The sequence below is a fragment of the Nomascus leucogenys genome, chromosome 18 (genome assembly GCF_006542625.1).
Source record: "Nomascus leucogenys isolate Asia chromosome 18, Asia_NLE_v1, whole genome shotgun sequence".
Taxonomy (NCBI): Eukaryota; Metazoa; Chordata; class Mammalia; order Primates; family Hylobatidae; genus Nomascus; species Nomascus leucogenys.
Genome location: NC_044398.1, coordinates 49,231,006 through 49,246,257, shown reverse-complemented (window position 1 = coordinate 49,246,257; position 15,252 = coordinate 49,231,006). Strand labels below are relative to the sequence as shown.

At 38.3% G+C, this 15,252-nt stretch overlaps 1 protein-coding gene across 1 annotated transcript in view; it reads left to right on the top strand.

Moving 5' to 3' along the window:
- The window catches only part of LOC100596705 (coiled-coil domain-containing protein 7), a 204,774-nt gene that overhangs the window by 30,441 nt on the left and 159,081 nt on the right, over window positions 1-15,252 (top strand). The window contains exon 3 of the mRNA XM_030798646.1: window positions 12,730-12,837. Coding sequence (XP_030654506.1) covers window positions 12,730-12,837 — 108 coding nt within the window. The remainder of the gene's footprint in view (window positions 1-12,729; window positions 12,838-15,252) is intronic.

The window sequence follows — 15,252 nt, the reverse complement described above, 5'->3', positions numbered from 1 at the left end:
ATCAAGATTCTGAATTCCATGTCTGTCATTTCAGACAATCCAGACCAGTTATGAACCATTACTAGGAAAGTAGTGGGCTCATTTGGAGGCAAGGCGACATTCTGGCTTTTTGAATTGCCAGGGTCCTTGTCCTGATTTGTTCTCATCTGGGAGGACTAGTATTCTTTTCATTGTGTTGTAAATTGAGCATAGTCCATTGGCTTTGCTTCTGGAAGTTTCAGAGGACTAAGGCTCTTTATAGGGTCTTTGTTGTAAAATTCTTGTTCTTGGTTTCACAGTGGGGAGAATTAGTAAAGTGATTTTTGGTGTTATAGTTTGGGTTGCCATACGGTAGATGGTGCTCGAGAGCAATGAGCAGTAGATAGGCTCTTAACCACACATTTCCTTTGTGCATCTTCACATTTGCAACTGTGTTCTGCCATGTGAGGAGAAGAGATGTAACTCTCTCACCAGGCTTGCCCATGAGACTTGGGAGAACCACTGCCAACCACTGGCACTGTGCCTGCAATTTTGTTGTGGTGGTGGTGGTTAGATCTTTTGGGCCACAGGGCTCCCTTGGGGAGAGGTCTGGTGGGGAAACAGGCAACACCCTTTATGGATCAACCTTGTGCAGGGAGGCATGGCTAGGTCTCACACCAGCTTGTGAGCCTGTACCACTCAGAACTCTCAGTTTTCTGAGAGTATGGGCTCCTGTCCTGTTCAAGTACCAAGGACAAATCTCAGCTCAACCCTCCTGAGCCACAGGCTACAGCCTGAGGGCCCTAGGGTCTGCTTGCAGCTCCCTCCTCTAGGCACTCAGGGATGGGTTCTGGGTGCAGTGTGGGATCTGAAGGGCTCCCAGGATGCCAGAATGCCCTCAGGTGGAGCAAAACACCCAGGCTGGGCAGTGGAGGCTGCATTAGGTACATTCTCTTACGGGACAGTCAGGGAGGTTTCCTGGGAGGGGCTGGCAGGCAGGTGGGCCTGCGGGTCAGATGTGCCTCAGTCCCACAGGGAAGCACAACCTGTTTTCTCCTTGGTGGGTTCAGAGCCTCTCAGAGGGAGACAGGTAGCCCTGGGAATGGATGCTTATGGCTGAGCTCTGCTGGGACTGACCTGCACTCAAGGGTCCTCAGCTTTGCACCTGCTGCAGCTCTGTCTCCATCTAATCTTCAGGGAGATGTCCCCTGCTAGCTCACACATACATGTGGGAGTGAGATCCCCTGCAATGAGGATCTCAGAGGTTTGCAGTAAGATTGAGCAGTCTCCCAGTCTCTTAACTCACCCCTTCCTCAGGCACCATTTGGTGCTGGGAAACAGCTGGGGTGCTCAGGTGCTCCAACTTGGGTTCCCAGCTTCCTCCCTATTCAGCCTCAGCATGTGAGTCTTTTTTCCATCCACATTTGGTGTTTCCTGTCCAGAGATTGGTTCAAATTATGTTGCTATAGTCGAAATTGTGAGCTCTATCTATGGGAGCAGCAGTTCCTGGTGACATCTAGTCAGTTGTCTTGGAAAATGTTAAGAGTTAAAGAAAAAGGAAAGAAACATGAAAAATGGCTCAACAGTCAAAGACAGGTTTATTTTGGAGAATAAACTGGAGAGCGGTTTCTGGACAATTTCGGACAGGAGCATTCTCTGTTACAGACCAAGAGTATTTAAGGGTTCAGGGTGAGAGAGCTTATCACAGGGTAGGAAGTTTCTGCTTGGAGGAGAAGTTTATTGCAGGGTTGGAATGTCCCTGGTCGGAGGGGAGGTTGTCTTGGGGCTGACACGTCTCTGGCGGGAAGGGAGGTTTTCTTGCGGCTGGCATGTCTCTGGTTGGGGAGGATTTTATCTTAGGGTTAGAATGTTTCTGGTCAGAGATGTCATCTGTGGTTTATGGTCATGCTGACATTAGCCATTAGGCTGATGCCCTTTGGGAAGATTTAGGGGGTTTTTTATTAAGGTGAACTTCAAAGTGGCAGTGCTTGTCCAAGATGGCAATGCTTCTGCTCTGTCAGAAAAATTTCCAGTGTTTCTTTGTTGATTTTTTTGTCTGGATGGTCTGAAAGTGTAGTGTTGAATTCCCCTCCTATTATTGTATCACACTCAATCTCTTTTAGTCTGTTAATATTTGCTTTATATATTTAGGTGCTCCAGTGTTGTGTGTACATATATTTATAATTGTTACATCCTCATGTTGTATGAGCCCTTTATCATAATATAATGGTTTGATTTATATTTTTAAAATAATTTTTAACTTAAAGTGTATTTTATCTCGTATAAATATAGCTACTTCTGCTCTTTTTTGGTTTCCCTTTGGTTGCAAGATCTTTTTCCAACCGTTTTTTTCAGCTTATGCATGTCTTTATAGGTGAAGTAGGTTTTCTATAGGACACATATAGTTGGATCTTATTTTTTTCATTCAGCCACTCTATGTCTTTAATTTGGAGAATTCTGTTCTTTAACATTCATGGTTGTTATGCATAATTAAGGTCTTACTATTGATATTTTGTTGCTAATTTTACTGTTGTTTTGTAATCTTCTCTTTCTTTCTTTCTGCCTTCTTTTGTGGTTGTTTTTCTCTGATGGTATGTTTTCATTCATTGCTTTTTGTTTTTAGTGTATCTATTATAGGTTTTCACTTTATAGTCACAGAAAACATCTTATGTAACTATTTTAACCTGATGACAAGGTAACATTGGTCACAAAGAAAAGAGAAACAAAACTAAAAAAAAACTTTACACTTTACTCCTCACATTTTGACTTTTAGATATCTCAATTTCTATATTTTTATATTGTTTAATGCATAATAAATTTTTCTAGTTATTATTTTTTAATAGTTTTGTCTGTCTTCAAACTAAACATATGAGTCCTTTATATACCACAGTTACAGTATTAGAGTATTCTGAATTTGTATGGTTTCTATTAGCAGAGATTTTTATAATTTCTGATGTTTCATTGTTAAATATTAGCATCCTTTGCCATCAGATTGAGTAACTTCCTTTAGTATTTCTTATAAAACAGGTTTGGGTGTGATAAGTTTTCTCACCTTTTGTTTGTCTAGGAAAGTCGTTATCTTCCCTTTATGTTAGAAGGAGAGCTTTGTTGAATACACTATTTTAGGTTGTCAATTCTTTCCTTCAGCACTTTGAATATGTCATCTCACTTCCCCCTAACCTGTAAAATTATTATTATTTTTTAAATTTGGGACCTGAAGTCACTTTAGTCAGCTGGTGGTGAAGGGGTATAGGACTCAGGTTCCTCTTGCTGGGGCAGCTGATTCCCTTGGGGCTGGGGTGAGTCTCAATGCTCCCTATGTGAGCACTGGCTAGAATCAAGGACCACAGAGTTCTAACCTGGTGCTGTGTTTTACTGTAGCAAAGCTGGTACTAAGTTCCAATACAGCCCCACCCGCTGACACTTTCCTCTCCTTCAAGAAGAAAGATTTTGCTACACACTGTGCCACTTGGGTTTGGGGGAGGGGTGTGAGACTGTACTTTCTGCTCTGTTCAATGAATATTTTCTTGTTATTATGCTAAAACCAGGTACCGTGACCTCTCACCTGATTCCTTTAGTTCTTGTGAAGGTGTATTCTTGCATGGATAGTCATTCAATTTGACGTTCCTGTGGATGGATAGGGTTCTTCCTCCATCTTGCTCTGGTGATTCTATCTCAAAGCCTTTCTTCTTATAGCTGAGAAAATGGGTGAGGTTTTTTTAGCCAAAGGAAAAATCTTACACCTGAATATGAATTTTAAACTCAAAAGCCCATCTCAAATTACAAATGTTGCAATTTCTAGAAAACAATTTCTATGACAATTTGACTATGATACATGTATGTGTGGATTTCTATGAGTTTATTTTTGAATTTATGGAACTTCTTGATGTGAAGATTAATGCTTTGACAAAATTTGGGAACTTTTCATTCACTATTTATTAAAAAATTTTTTTCTTCTCTTCCTCTTTTCTCCTTCTAGAATGCCCATTATGTATATGTTGGTATACTTGGATGGTGTTGTACCAATTTCTGAGGCTCTGTTAATTTTATTCATTCCTTTTCTTTATGTTTCTCTGACTAGGTAATTTCAACTTATTTGTCTTTAATGTCACTAATTTTTTTGCCTTTTAAAATATTCCTTTGATTCCATCTTTCCATTTCAGTTATTATGGTTTTTAACTCCAGAATTTCTATTTGGTTACTTTGGGTAATTTATATCATGCTATTGATATTCTTTCACAGTGAGATATTATTACACTTTAACTCTTTAGATATGATTCCCTTTAGTTATTTGAATAGTTTTATAACAGCTGATTTAGAATCTTTGTCTAGTAAGTCCAACATCTTGGCCTCTTCAGGGAGAGTTTTTATTAACTGATCTATTTTTCTTTTGTGTATTGGCTATTTTCTTGTTTCTGTGCATGTCTGATAATTTTTTGTTTAAATTTTAAATAATATGATGTGAAATTCTGAAAATTGGATTACTCTTCTTTCCCAGGGTTTGTTATTTTGCTGTTTTTGTTATTTGTTTGATTAATGCATTTCTTGGACTAATTTTGTAAAGTTTGTATATTTTGTTGTTTGTTAACTACTGAAGTCTGCTTTGTTAGCTTAGTGATCAGCTAATGACTAGACAGAGATTTCCTTAAATGTATTGAATTGATGTCTCCCACCCTTGTAGAGGGGCTCCCTGTGTGTCCCTGTGTGTCTTGAGGCATGCTTTCAATGCTGAGGTAAGAAGTTTGTAACTCTGCCTTAGCCTTCATTTCCTGCTTGCTCAGAACCTCAAGGTCAGTTAGAGGTGAGAGATCTGGGAATATTCATGTCTTTCCTAAACCTGTGCACAGCCCTACATATATGTTTTGTCTATTAGATTCCCTGATACATGTTAGAGCTTTGTAGAGCCACTCCTTATGGATATCTAATTTCTCAATTTTTCTTTTTGAGATTTTGATGGTCAGCCCCAACCTGGTAATGCTCATCACATGTCTACTATGTTAAGCAGTTACCACTGATCATTTTTTGACAAATGCCCTAGGGTGAGGGATATTCTGCACAAAGAAAGCTCTAAGTCAGGTCAAATAGATATATACCTTGACAGTGCATCTTTTCAGGAAGCTGGCAGATACATCATCAAATAGTGGTTATCCTCTAGGAATGGTGCTTTTGGGGATCTTCAAACTTATTTTGCCCTCTCTAGGGGCTGTTAGGCAGCTGGATTTCACAGCTATTATAGTTGTGAGGCTGTTGGTTGACTGGGCTATCAAGGACCTAGAGTGAGGGGAATGGAATTAGGGCATGTTAACATGCTAACTCTTACCAAGGTCAGCCATTAGAAAATGTATTTGTTCTATAATGACTGTACACATATTTTCAATTGCACCAACATTATACAAGGTTTTTCTTTCTCCAGATTCTCACCAACATTTGTTATCTTTTGTGTTTTTCATTATAGTTGTTCTAACAGGTGTGAGGTGATATCTCATTGTGGCTTTAATTTGCATTTCCCTGATGATTAAAAATGTTGAGGATTTTTTCATATACTTGTTGACTATTTATGTATCTTTTGTTTTTGTTTTTGTTTTTGAGAGACAGAATCTCACTCTGTTGCCCAGTGAGGCTGAAGTGCAGTGGTGTGATCTTGGCTCACTGCAACCTCCACATCCTGAGTTCAAGTGATTCTCCTACCTCAATTTCCCAAGTAGCTGGAACTACTTGGGATGCCACCCAAGTAGTGCATCCCACAATGTCCAGCTAATTTTTATATTTTTTAGTAGAGATGGGGTTTCACTATATGTTGGCCAGGCTGGTCTCAAACTCCTGATCTCAAGTGAGCCACCTACCTCAGCCTCCCAAAGTGCTGGGATTACAGGCATGAGCCACCATATCTGGCCTATATGTCTTCTTTTGAGAAATATGTATTAGGCTTTTTGTACATCTTTAAATTGGGCTGTTTCTTAATATTGAGTTGATTGCATTCCTTACGTATTTTGACTATTAACTCCTTATCAGACCTATAGTTTGCAAACATCTTCTCCCATTCTGTAGGTTGTCTCTTCGTACTGTTGATTGTTTTGTTTTCTGTGCAGGAACTGTTTAGTTTGATACAATCTTATTATTCTATTTTTGCTTTTGGGGTTGTATTAAAAAAATCATTGCTAAGACCAATGTCAGGGAGATTTTTCCCTATGTTTTCTTCTAGTAGTTTTATTGTTTTATATTTATTATGGCAGTTCCTCAAAAAATTAAAAATAGGGTTACCATCAGATCCAGCAGTTCCATTTCTGGGCATACAGTCAAAAGAAATTAAATTAGTATGTCAAAGAGATATCTGCAATCCTGTGTTTGTTGCAGCATTATTCATAGTAGACAAGATGTGGAATCAACTTAAGTGTCTGTGTTAGTCCATTCTCATGCTGCTATGAAGAAATATCTGAGACTGGGTAATTTACAAAGAAAAGAGATTTAATTGACTCACAGTTCTGCATGGCTGGGGAGGCCTCAGGAAACTTACAATCATGGCAGAAGGGGAAGCAAACACATCCTTCTTCACAAGGCAGCAGGAGAGAGAAGTGCCAATCAAAGGGGGAAAGCCCCTCATAAAACCATCAGATCTTGTGATAACTCACAATCATGAGAATAGCATGGGGTTAACTGCCCCCATGATTCAATCACCTCCCACTGGGTCCCTCCCATGTCATGTGGGGATTATGGGAGCTACAATTCAAGATGAGATTTGGGTGCAGAGAGCCAAACCATATTATTCCACCCAACCCCTACCAAATCTCATGTCCTTACATTTCAAAACACAATCATGCCCTTCCAACAGTCCCCCAAAGTCTTAACTCATTCCAGCATTAACTCAAAAGTCTAAGTACTTGTGAGACAAGGCAAGTCCCTTCTGCCTATCATCCTGTAAAATCAAAGGCTTACTTTCCAGATACAATGGGGGAACATGCACTGGGTAAATACACCCATTCCAAATAGGAGAAATTGGCCAAAACAAAGAGGCTACATGCCCCATGCAAGTTCAAAATCCAATAGGGCAGTCATTAAATTTTAAAGTTCCAAAATGATCTCCTTTGACTTCATGTCTCACATCCAGGGCACACTGGTGCAAGAGGTGGGCTTCCATGGCCTTAGGCACCTCCACCCTGTGGCTTTGTGGGGTACAACCCCATTCACAGCTGCCTTCACAGCTGGCCTTGAGTGTCTGCAGCTTTTCCAGGCACATGATGCAAGCTGTCAGTGGATCTTCCATTCTAGAGTCTGGAGGATGGTGGCCCTCTTCTCACAGCTGTACTAGGCAGTGCCCCAGTGGGGACTCTGTGTAGGGGCTCCAACCCCACATTTCCCTTTTGCACTGCCCTAGCAGAGGTTCTACATGAATGCTCCCCACCTGCAGCAAACTTCTGCCTGGACATCCAGACATTTCCGTACATCCTCTGAAATCTAGGCAGAGGTTCCCAAATCTCAATTCTTGACTTCTTTATACCTACAGGCTCAAACCATGTGGAAGCTGCCAAGGCTTGGGGCTTGCACCCTCTGAAGCAATGGTCTGAGCTGTACCTTGGTCCATTTTAGCCATGGCTGGAGCCGAAGCAGCTGGGATGTAGGGCACCGTGTCCTGAGGCTGCACGGAGCAGGGGGACCTGGGCCTGATCCAGGAAACCATTTTTTCCTCCTAGGCCTCTGGGCCTGTGATGGGAGGGGCTGCTGTGAAGGTCTCTGACATGACTTGGAGACATTTTCCCCATTGTCTTGGTGATTAACATTGGCTCCTTTTTACTTATGCAAATTTCTGCAGCAGGCTTGAATTTCTCCCCAGAAAATGGGTTTTTCTTTTGTATTGCATCATCAGGCTGCAGATTTTTCAAACTCTTATATTCTGCATCCTCTTGAACACTTTGCTGCTTAAAAATGTCTTCTGCCAGATACCATAAATCATCTCTCTCAAGTTCAAAATTCCACAGATCTGTAGGGCAGGGGCAAATGCTACCAGTCTCTTTGCTAAAGTATTGCAAGAGTCACTTTATTCCAGTTCCCAACAACTTCTTCATCTCCATCTGAGACCACCTCAGCCTGGACTTCATTGTCCATATCATTATCAGCATTTTGGCCAAAGCCATTTAACAAGTCTCCAGGAAGTTCCAAACTTTCCCACATCTTCTTGCCTTCTTCTAAGTCCTCCAAACTGCTCCAACCTCTGCCTGTTACTTAGTTCCAAAGTTGCTTCTACATTTTTGGTTATCTTTATGGCAGTGCCTCACTACTGTGGTACCAATTTACTGTATTAGTTCATTCTCAAACTGCTATGAAGAAATACCTGAGACTAGGTAATTTATAGAAAAGAAGTTAATTTACTCACAGTTCTGCATGGCTGGGATGGCCTCAGAAAACTTACAATTATGGTGGAAGGAGAAGCAAAGACATCCTCCTTCACAAGGTGGCAAGAGAGAGAAGTGCTGAGCAAAGGGGGAAAAACCTCTTATAAAACCATCATATCTTGTAAGAACTTATTTACTATCATGAGAATAGCATGGAGGTTGCCACCCTCATCATTCAATTACCTCCTGCTGGGTCCCTCCCATGACACATGGGGATTATAGGAACTACAATTCAAGATGAGATTTGGGTGGGGACACACACAAACCATATCAGTGTCCTTTGACAAATGAATAGATAAAAATGTGCTGTATATGTACACAATGAAATATTATGTGGCCTTAAATAAAGAAGTTCTGTCAGTTGCAACAACATTGATGAACCTGGAGGATATTATGCTAAGTGAAATAATCCAGGCCCATAAAGACATATATTGCAGTCTTGGTAAGTTACATACTTCTATGAATTTATCCATTTGTTCTAGATTATTCAATTTTTTGGTGTATAATTGTTCATAGTAGTCATAATTTTTTGTATTTCTGTGGTCAGTTGTAATGTCTCATCTCTCATTTATAATTGTATTTATTTGAATTTTCTTTTTTGTGTAGCTAAAATTTTGCCAATTTTGTTTATCCTCTCAAAGAATAAGCTCTTAGTTTTGTTGACCATTTCTAGAGTTTTTCTAGTCTCTATTGCATTTAGTTCTGCTCTGATCTTCATTATTTCCTTCCTCCTATTAACTGTGGACTTAGTTTGCTCTTTGTTTTTAGTGTTCCATGACATGTACTACTAGATTTTTGGATTTGAGGTCTTTCTTTTTTTCTTAATGTAGACATTCATTGCTATAAACCTCCCTGTTAGGACTGCTTTTGCATCATTTCATGTTTTGTTATGTTGTGTTTCCATTTTAGTTTATCTTTAGTTATTTTTGATTTTCCTTTTTATTTTCTCATTGACTCATTGGTTATCCAGGAGTGTGCCACTCAATTTTCCCACGTTTTGGATTTTCTGAAAAATTTCCTGTGATTGATTTCTAGTTTTATACCATTGTGGTAAGAAAAGATAATTGATATGATTTCAGCCTTCTAAAATTTGTTAAGACTTATTTTATGGCCTAAAATATGACCAAAGTCATACCTTGGAGATACTGCAGGTTTAGTTCTAGACCACCACAATAAAGCAAATATCACAGTAAAGCAAGTTACACATTTTTTGTTTCATGGTACATATGAAAGTTATGTTTAAGGTCTAATATCCAGCATGTATAAGGAACTGAAACACATTTACAAAACAACAACAACAACAACAACAAACAACCCCATTAAAAAGTGGGCAAAAGACATGAATGGACACTTCCAAAGAAGACATACATGTAGCCAACAATCATATAAAAAAAGCTTAACATCACTGATCATTAGAGAAATGCAAATCAAAACCATGAGATGCCGTCTCCCACCAATCAGAATGGCTATTACTAAAAAGCCCAAAAATAACTGATGCTGGCAAAGTTGCAAAGGAAAAGGAACACTTATACACAGTTGGTGGGAGTGTAAATTAGTTCAACCATTGTGGAAGACAGTATGGTGATTCATCAAAGACCTAAAAACAGAAATAGCATTTAGCCCGGCAATCCCATTACTGGGTATATACCCAAAGGAATAGATATCATTCTCCTATGAAGACGTGCACATGTACATGCCTGTTTGGTGCTCACTGCTCTGTGCCTGAGTGGGTACCTAAGGTACAAGACAAAGTCCCCTTTACTTTTTCCTCTGTTTTTCTCAAGCAGAGGGAGTTTCTTACTATAGGCACCACAGTTGGAAATGTGCTGGGTCTCACCTGAAGCCAGCATATCTCAGAGTCTCACCCGATGCCCATAGCATACTACCTAGATATTGCTGCTGATTATTCAGGGCCCAAGGGCTCTTTAGTCAGCAAGTAACAGATCTTGCCAGGACTGAATTCTTCCCTTGAAGGTGGCAAGTTCCCTTTTGGCCCAGGGTGTGTCTAGAAATGTCATCCAGGAACTAGGGCCTGGAACGGAGGCCTCAAAATTCTGCCCAGTGCCCTATCCTACTGTGGCTGAGCTGGTATCCAAGATACAAGATGAAATCCTCTTTATTCATCCCTCTCTTCTCCTTAAGAAGAAGGAGAAGAAGGTCTTTTTTGGAGCTGTGAGTTGCACTGCCTGGGTTTGGAGGAGGGGTGGCACAGCACTCCTTTAGCTGTCCTGGTTGGTGTCTCAGTAGATGCCCCCTAAGTTCACGGCTCTGAATCCAGCTCAGCACTAGACTTGCCTAGGAGTTGCAGTCCTTGTGGCCTGTATTGCCTTTGAAGTTAAGTTCCAGGGAACTTTAGCCTATGGTGGTGAGGCTTGCCAGAACTCAATTTCCAACAGCAGGGATATGCAGTTCCCTTTTGGCCTCTCTCCATAGGTGGGCATCAGCTGAGTTTAGCTTGATTTTTCTTTCTGCCATGACAGAGTAGCACTGAGTTCAATGCAAAGTCTCACAATCACTGCACTGTTTCTCTCAAAAAGCACAAATAATTTCTCTGCACCAAGCGGACAGTGCTGAGCAATGGGGGAGGGATGGCATTAGCAATTCAAGACTGTCTTTTCTACCCTCTTCAGTGCCTCTTTCAACAATATGAAGTTAAAACCAGATACTGTGAGTGTTCAGCAGATTTTTGGTTCCTATTAAGGTGCTTTTTCATGTATAGATAGTTTTAAATTTGTTGTTCCTGCAAGGGGGATAATTGGTGTAACCTTCTATTTGACCATCTTGCTCCACCACTCTGGGTATCCAGGATAGTGCTTTTATTAGCTACAGGAGTCCTCACTATTTGGACTGTAGGGGGGCTCTGTGTTGTGCCCCCATGACTATTAAAAGATCATAAGCATCTAATGGAGAGCCCCTCAATCTCTTCCTCGAGACCTTATTGTTGAGCAACTACAGCCATAGATGTCTTTGAGAAGGGACTTAAACAGCTGGTCCAGGAGTGAGTACCCAGTTACATTTTTACATCACTCTGACTGCTAATGAAATATTGTTATCTTGGCAGTAGGTTCTTTTGTCTTGCATGGAAATTTTTCAGTTAAGATCTGGATTGTGCTGCTAACTATTTCACATCATCAAGTTCAATTGAGCTAGATAACCAATGAGAGTAGCACAAATGAACCTAGGTCTGAGTTTGGTAAATGATCTTATTTGTCATCTGTTGTTCTTACTCCTTATTGCTGAAGTAAGAGACTATCAGGTAGCTTTCAGGGCACTTTGGAGGTGACTGGAAGAGTGATCAAAAAAGGTTTTTCAGTGGCAGGGAACTCACCACAATTGGACCAAATTAGTCAGAGGCCGAACAGCAGCCAGCTAAGAAAGGAGAGGGTCTCATATGTATATAAAACTTTCCCCCTACCCACTTCTTCATCCTTCTTGGGCAAAGTGGCCATGGAAGGACATTCTGAATAAGGAGGTCTGCAGTGACACACCTCATAAGTGCCACTGTCCCTAATTAAATGTAACAAGAGTATCTCATTTAAGGTAAAGGTGAACTATTCACATCTCTTCTATGGTCTCTTTTGATTGGTGTGCAATATGATCATGAGGGCTCTACATATTTTTTCATCACACATGGAAAAATGAATAAAACATGAAAACATGCATTGTAGACATTCAATGCTAGGAACATGCTTAGCTTTAACAATGGTCATTGGATGCAATTTTGCATATAGGGTCTATGCAAATTTTGGTCACCAACTACTTTGTGTTCTGGATTATCTTTCCTGTGTTTCAATTTCTAAAAGTATCTCTTTACATTTATTTCCTAATGGATAGCATACTTGATATCTTTCTTCTATTTCAATTTTTTCTCACTTAACATTACCTTCTATAAATCTCTCTAAATCAGGTTGTAACAATCTTTTTATTACTTTTAGAGCTTCCTGTACAACTCTTTGTATCATATTAAATATTGTAGTTGATAATACCACAAATTATAATATGTACCTTTTTATTAACCAATTTCATATGCTTGTACATTTAAGTGATTTTGAGTATTTTGTAATTAAAAGTATGCTGTAATGAATAAACTTGCACATGTGAATTTTCATTGCTTTGCCTATGAATATATATTAATCTAAACTATAAATAATCAAGAACAAGTAGAGACTAATATAAATATTTGATGCCAAGAAATATCTAAATAATGAGACTACTTCACCTCAGATTCAGTATTTTCATGTCAGATCTAGAATTATAGTAATTTACTTATATTTTACTTGTATAAAAATGAGACAGAATATGACTGTATACTTGTTGTAAATCTGAAATCTAGAAATTTCACTATAGTTTATGTTTAGTGCACTAAATTTATTAATTCGTGTAGCTCATATTGATGTACCAGAAGAAAATCTTATGCTTGAACAAGACACAAAGTCAAAAACGGAAGTAGAAGTAAAGAAACAAAAATCTTTCCAAGATAATCAACTCAATAGTAAGTGTAATAATTGTAGATAACCTTAAAATAATTTAAGATTTATTTTTAATTGCCAAGTAAAAATTATATAAATTCATTGTGTACTACATGGTGTTTTAATATATAAATTGTGGAATAATAAATTGTGGAATTTAAATATAAATTGTGGAATAATAAAATCAAGCTATTTAACATATATATTACCTTTTTTTGTGTGTTGAGAAGACTTAAAATTTCTCTTAGCAATTTTGCAATATGTTATTATTAACAGTACTCATTAAGTACAGTAGATCTCTTAAACGTTTCTCATTTCCAGCTGAAATGTGTGTCCTTTGACCAACATTGCTTCAGTCCTCCCACCATCAGCCTCTTGTAACCAACATTTTACTCTCTGTTCCTATGAGCTTGACTTTTTAAAACTCCACATATAGGTAAGATAATGCAGTATTTGTGTTTAGTGACTGGCTTACTTTATTTAACACTATGTTCTCCACGTTCATCCATATTATCACAAATGACAAAATTTGCTTCCTTTTTTTAATGCTGATTTTCGTTATCTATTGATCTGTGGCTGGTCACTAAGTTTGATTCCTTATCTTGGCTATTGTGAGTAATGTTACAGTGAACATGGGAGTACAAATATCTCTTTTATATACTGATTTCATACTGAAGTGAAATTGTGGATAATATTGTAGTTCTATTTTTAATTTTTTGAGGAATCCCTGTAGTGTTTTCCATTATGGCTTTACTAATTTACATTCCCACCAACAGTGTATAAGTGTTCCCTTCTCTTCACATCTTTGCCAGCACTTCTCTTCCATCTTTTTGATAATAGTTACTTTAGTGTGTGGGAAGTGATATTTCATTGTGGTTTTAATTTGCATGTCCCTGATGATTAGTGATGTTGAACATTTGTTCATATACCTGTTGGCTATTTGCATGTCTTCATTAGAGAAATGTCTATTCAGATCCCGTGCTCATCTTTTATTTGGGTTGTTTTCTAACTATTGAGTTGTTTGAGCTGCTTCTATACATTGGATCTTAACTGCTTATCAGATTTATGATTTGCAATTGCTTTCTCTCATGCGGTAGGCTATTTCTTCCTACTGTTGATTGTTTGCTTTGCTGTGCAGAGCTTTTTAGTTTGGTTTAATACCATTTACTTATTTTTGCTTTTATTACCTTGCTTTTGGGGTCATATCCAAAAAATCTTTGCCCAGATCAACATAATCGAGTGTTTCCTATATTTTCTTCTAGCAATTCTAGTTTCAGATCCTAAATTTATGTCCTTAATCCAATTTGAGTTGATTTTTGTATATAGTGTGAGATGAAGGTATAATTTTATTCTTATGCATGTGGATATCTAGTTTTTCAACACCATTGTATATTTTATTCCAGTGATCTACATGTCTGTTTTTATACCAGTACCATGCTGTTTTGTTTGCTGTAGCTAAATAATATGTTTTAAAATTAGGATGTACAATGCCTCCAGCTTTGTTTTTCTTGCTCAAGATTGCTTTGGCTATTAGGGTCTTTTATGGTTACATATGAATTTTTGGATTTTTTCTATTTCTGTCAAAAAATGTTATTGGGATTTTGATAGGGATTAAATTCATAACTGATTAAATTCATAAAATGATGGGCATTTTAACAATATTAATTCTTCCAATCCAGGAACATGGGATATCTTTTTATTTATTTGTGGTTTCTTAAACTTCTTTTACTAATATTTTATAGTTTTCATTGTAGAACTTTTTTTCCTCCTTGTTTAAATTTATTCCTAGGAATTTAATTTTTTGTAGATATTGTAAATGAGATTTTTTTGTATTTCTTTTTCAGACAGTTCGTTGTTAGAGTATAGGAACACTACAAATGTTTGTTTGTTGACTTTCTACCCTGAAAATTTTATAAATTTAATCATTTGGTCCAATAGTTTTTTGGTGGAGTCTTTAGAGTTTTCTTTTTTTTAATTTTATTTATTTTATTGTTATTATACTTAAAGTTTTAGGGTACATGTGCACAATGTGCAGGTTTGTTACATATGTATCCATGTGCCATGTTGCTTTGCTGCATCCATTGACTCGTCATTTAGCATTAGGTATATCTCCTAATGCTATCCCTCCCCCCTCCCTGCACTCCACAGCAGTCCCCGGAGTGTAATGTTCCCCTTCCTGTGTCCATATGTTTTCATTGTTCAGTTCCCACCTATGAGTGAGAACATGCAGTGTTTGGTTTTTTGTCCTTGCGATAATTAGCTGAGAATGATGGTTTCCAGTTTCATCCATGACCCTACAGAGGACATGAACTCATCCTTTCTTATGGCTGCATAGTATTCCATGGTGTAAATGTGCCACATTTTCTTAATCCAGTCTATCGTTGTTGGACATTTGGGTTGGTTCCAAGTCTTTGCTATTGTGAATAGTGCCGCAATAA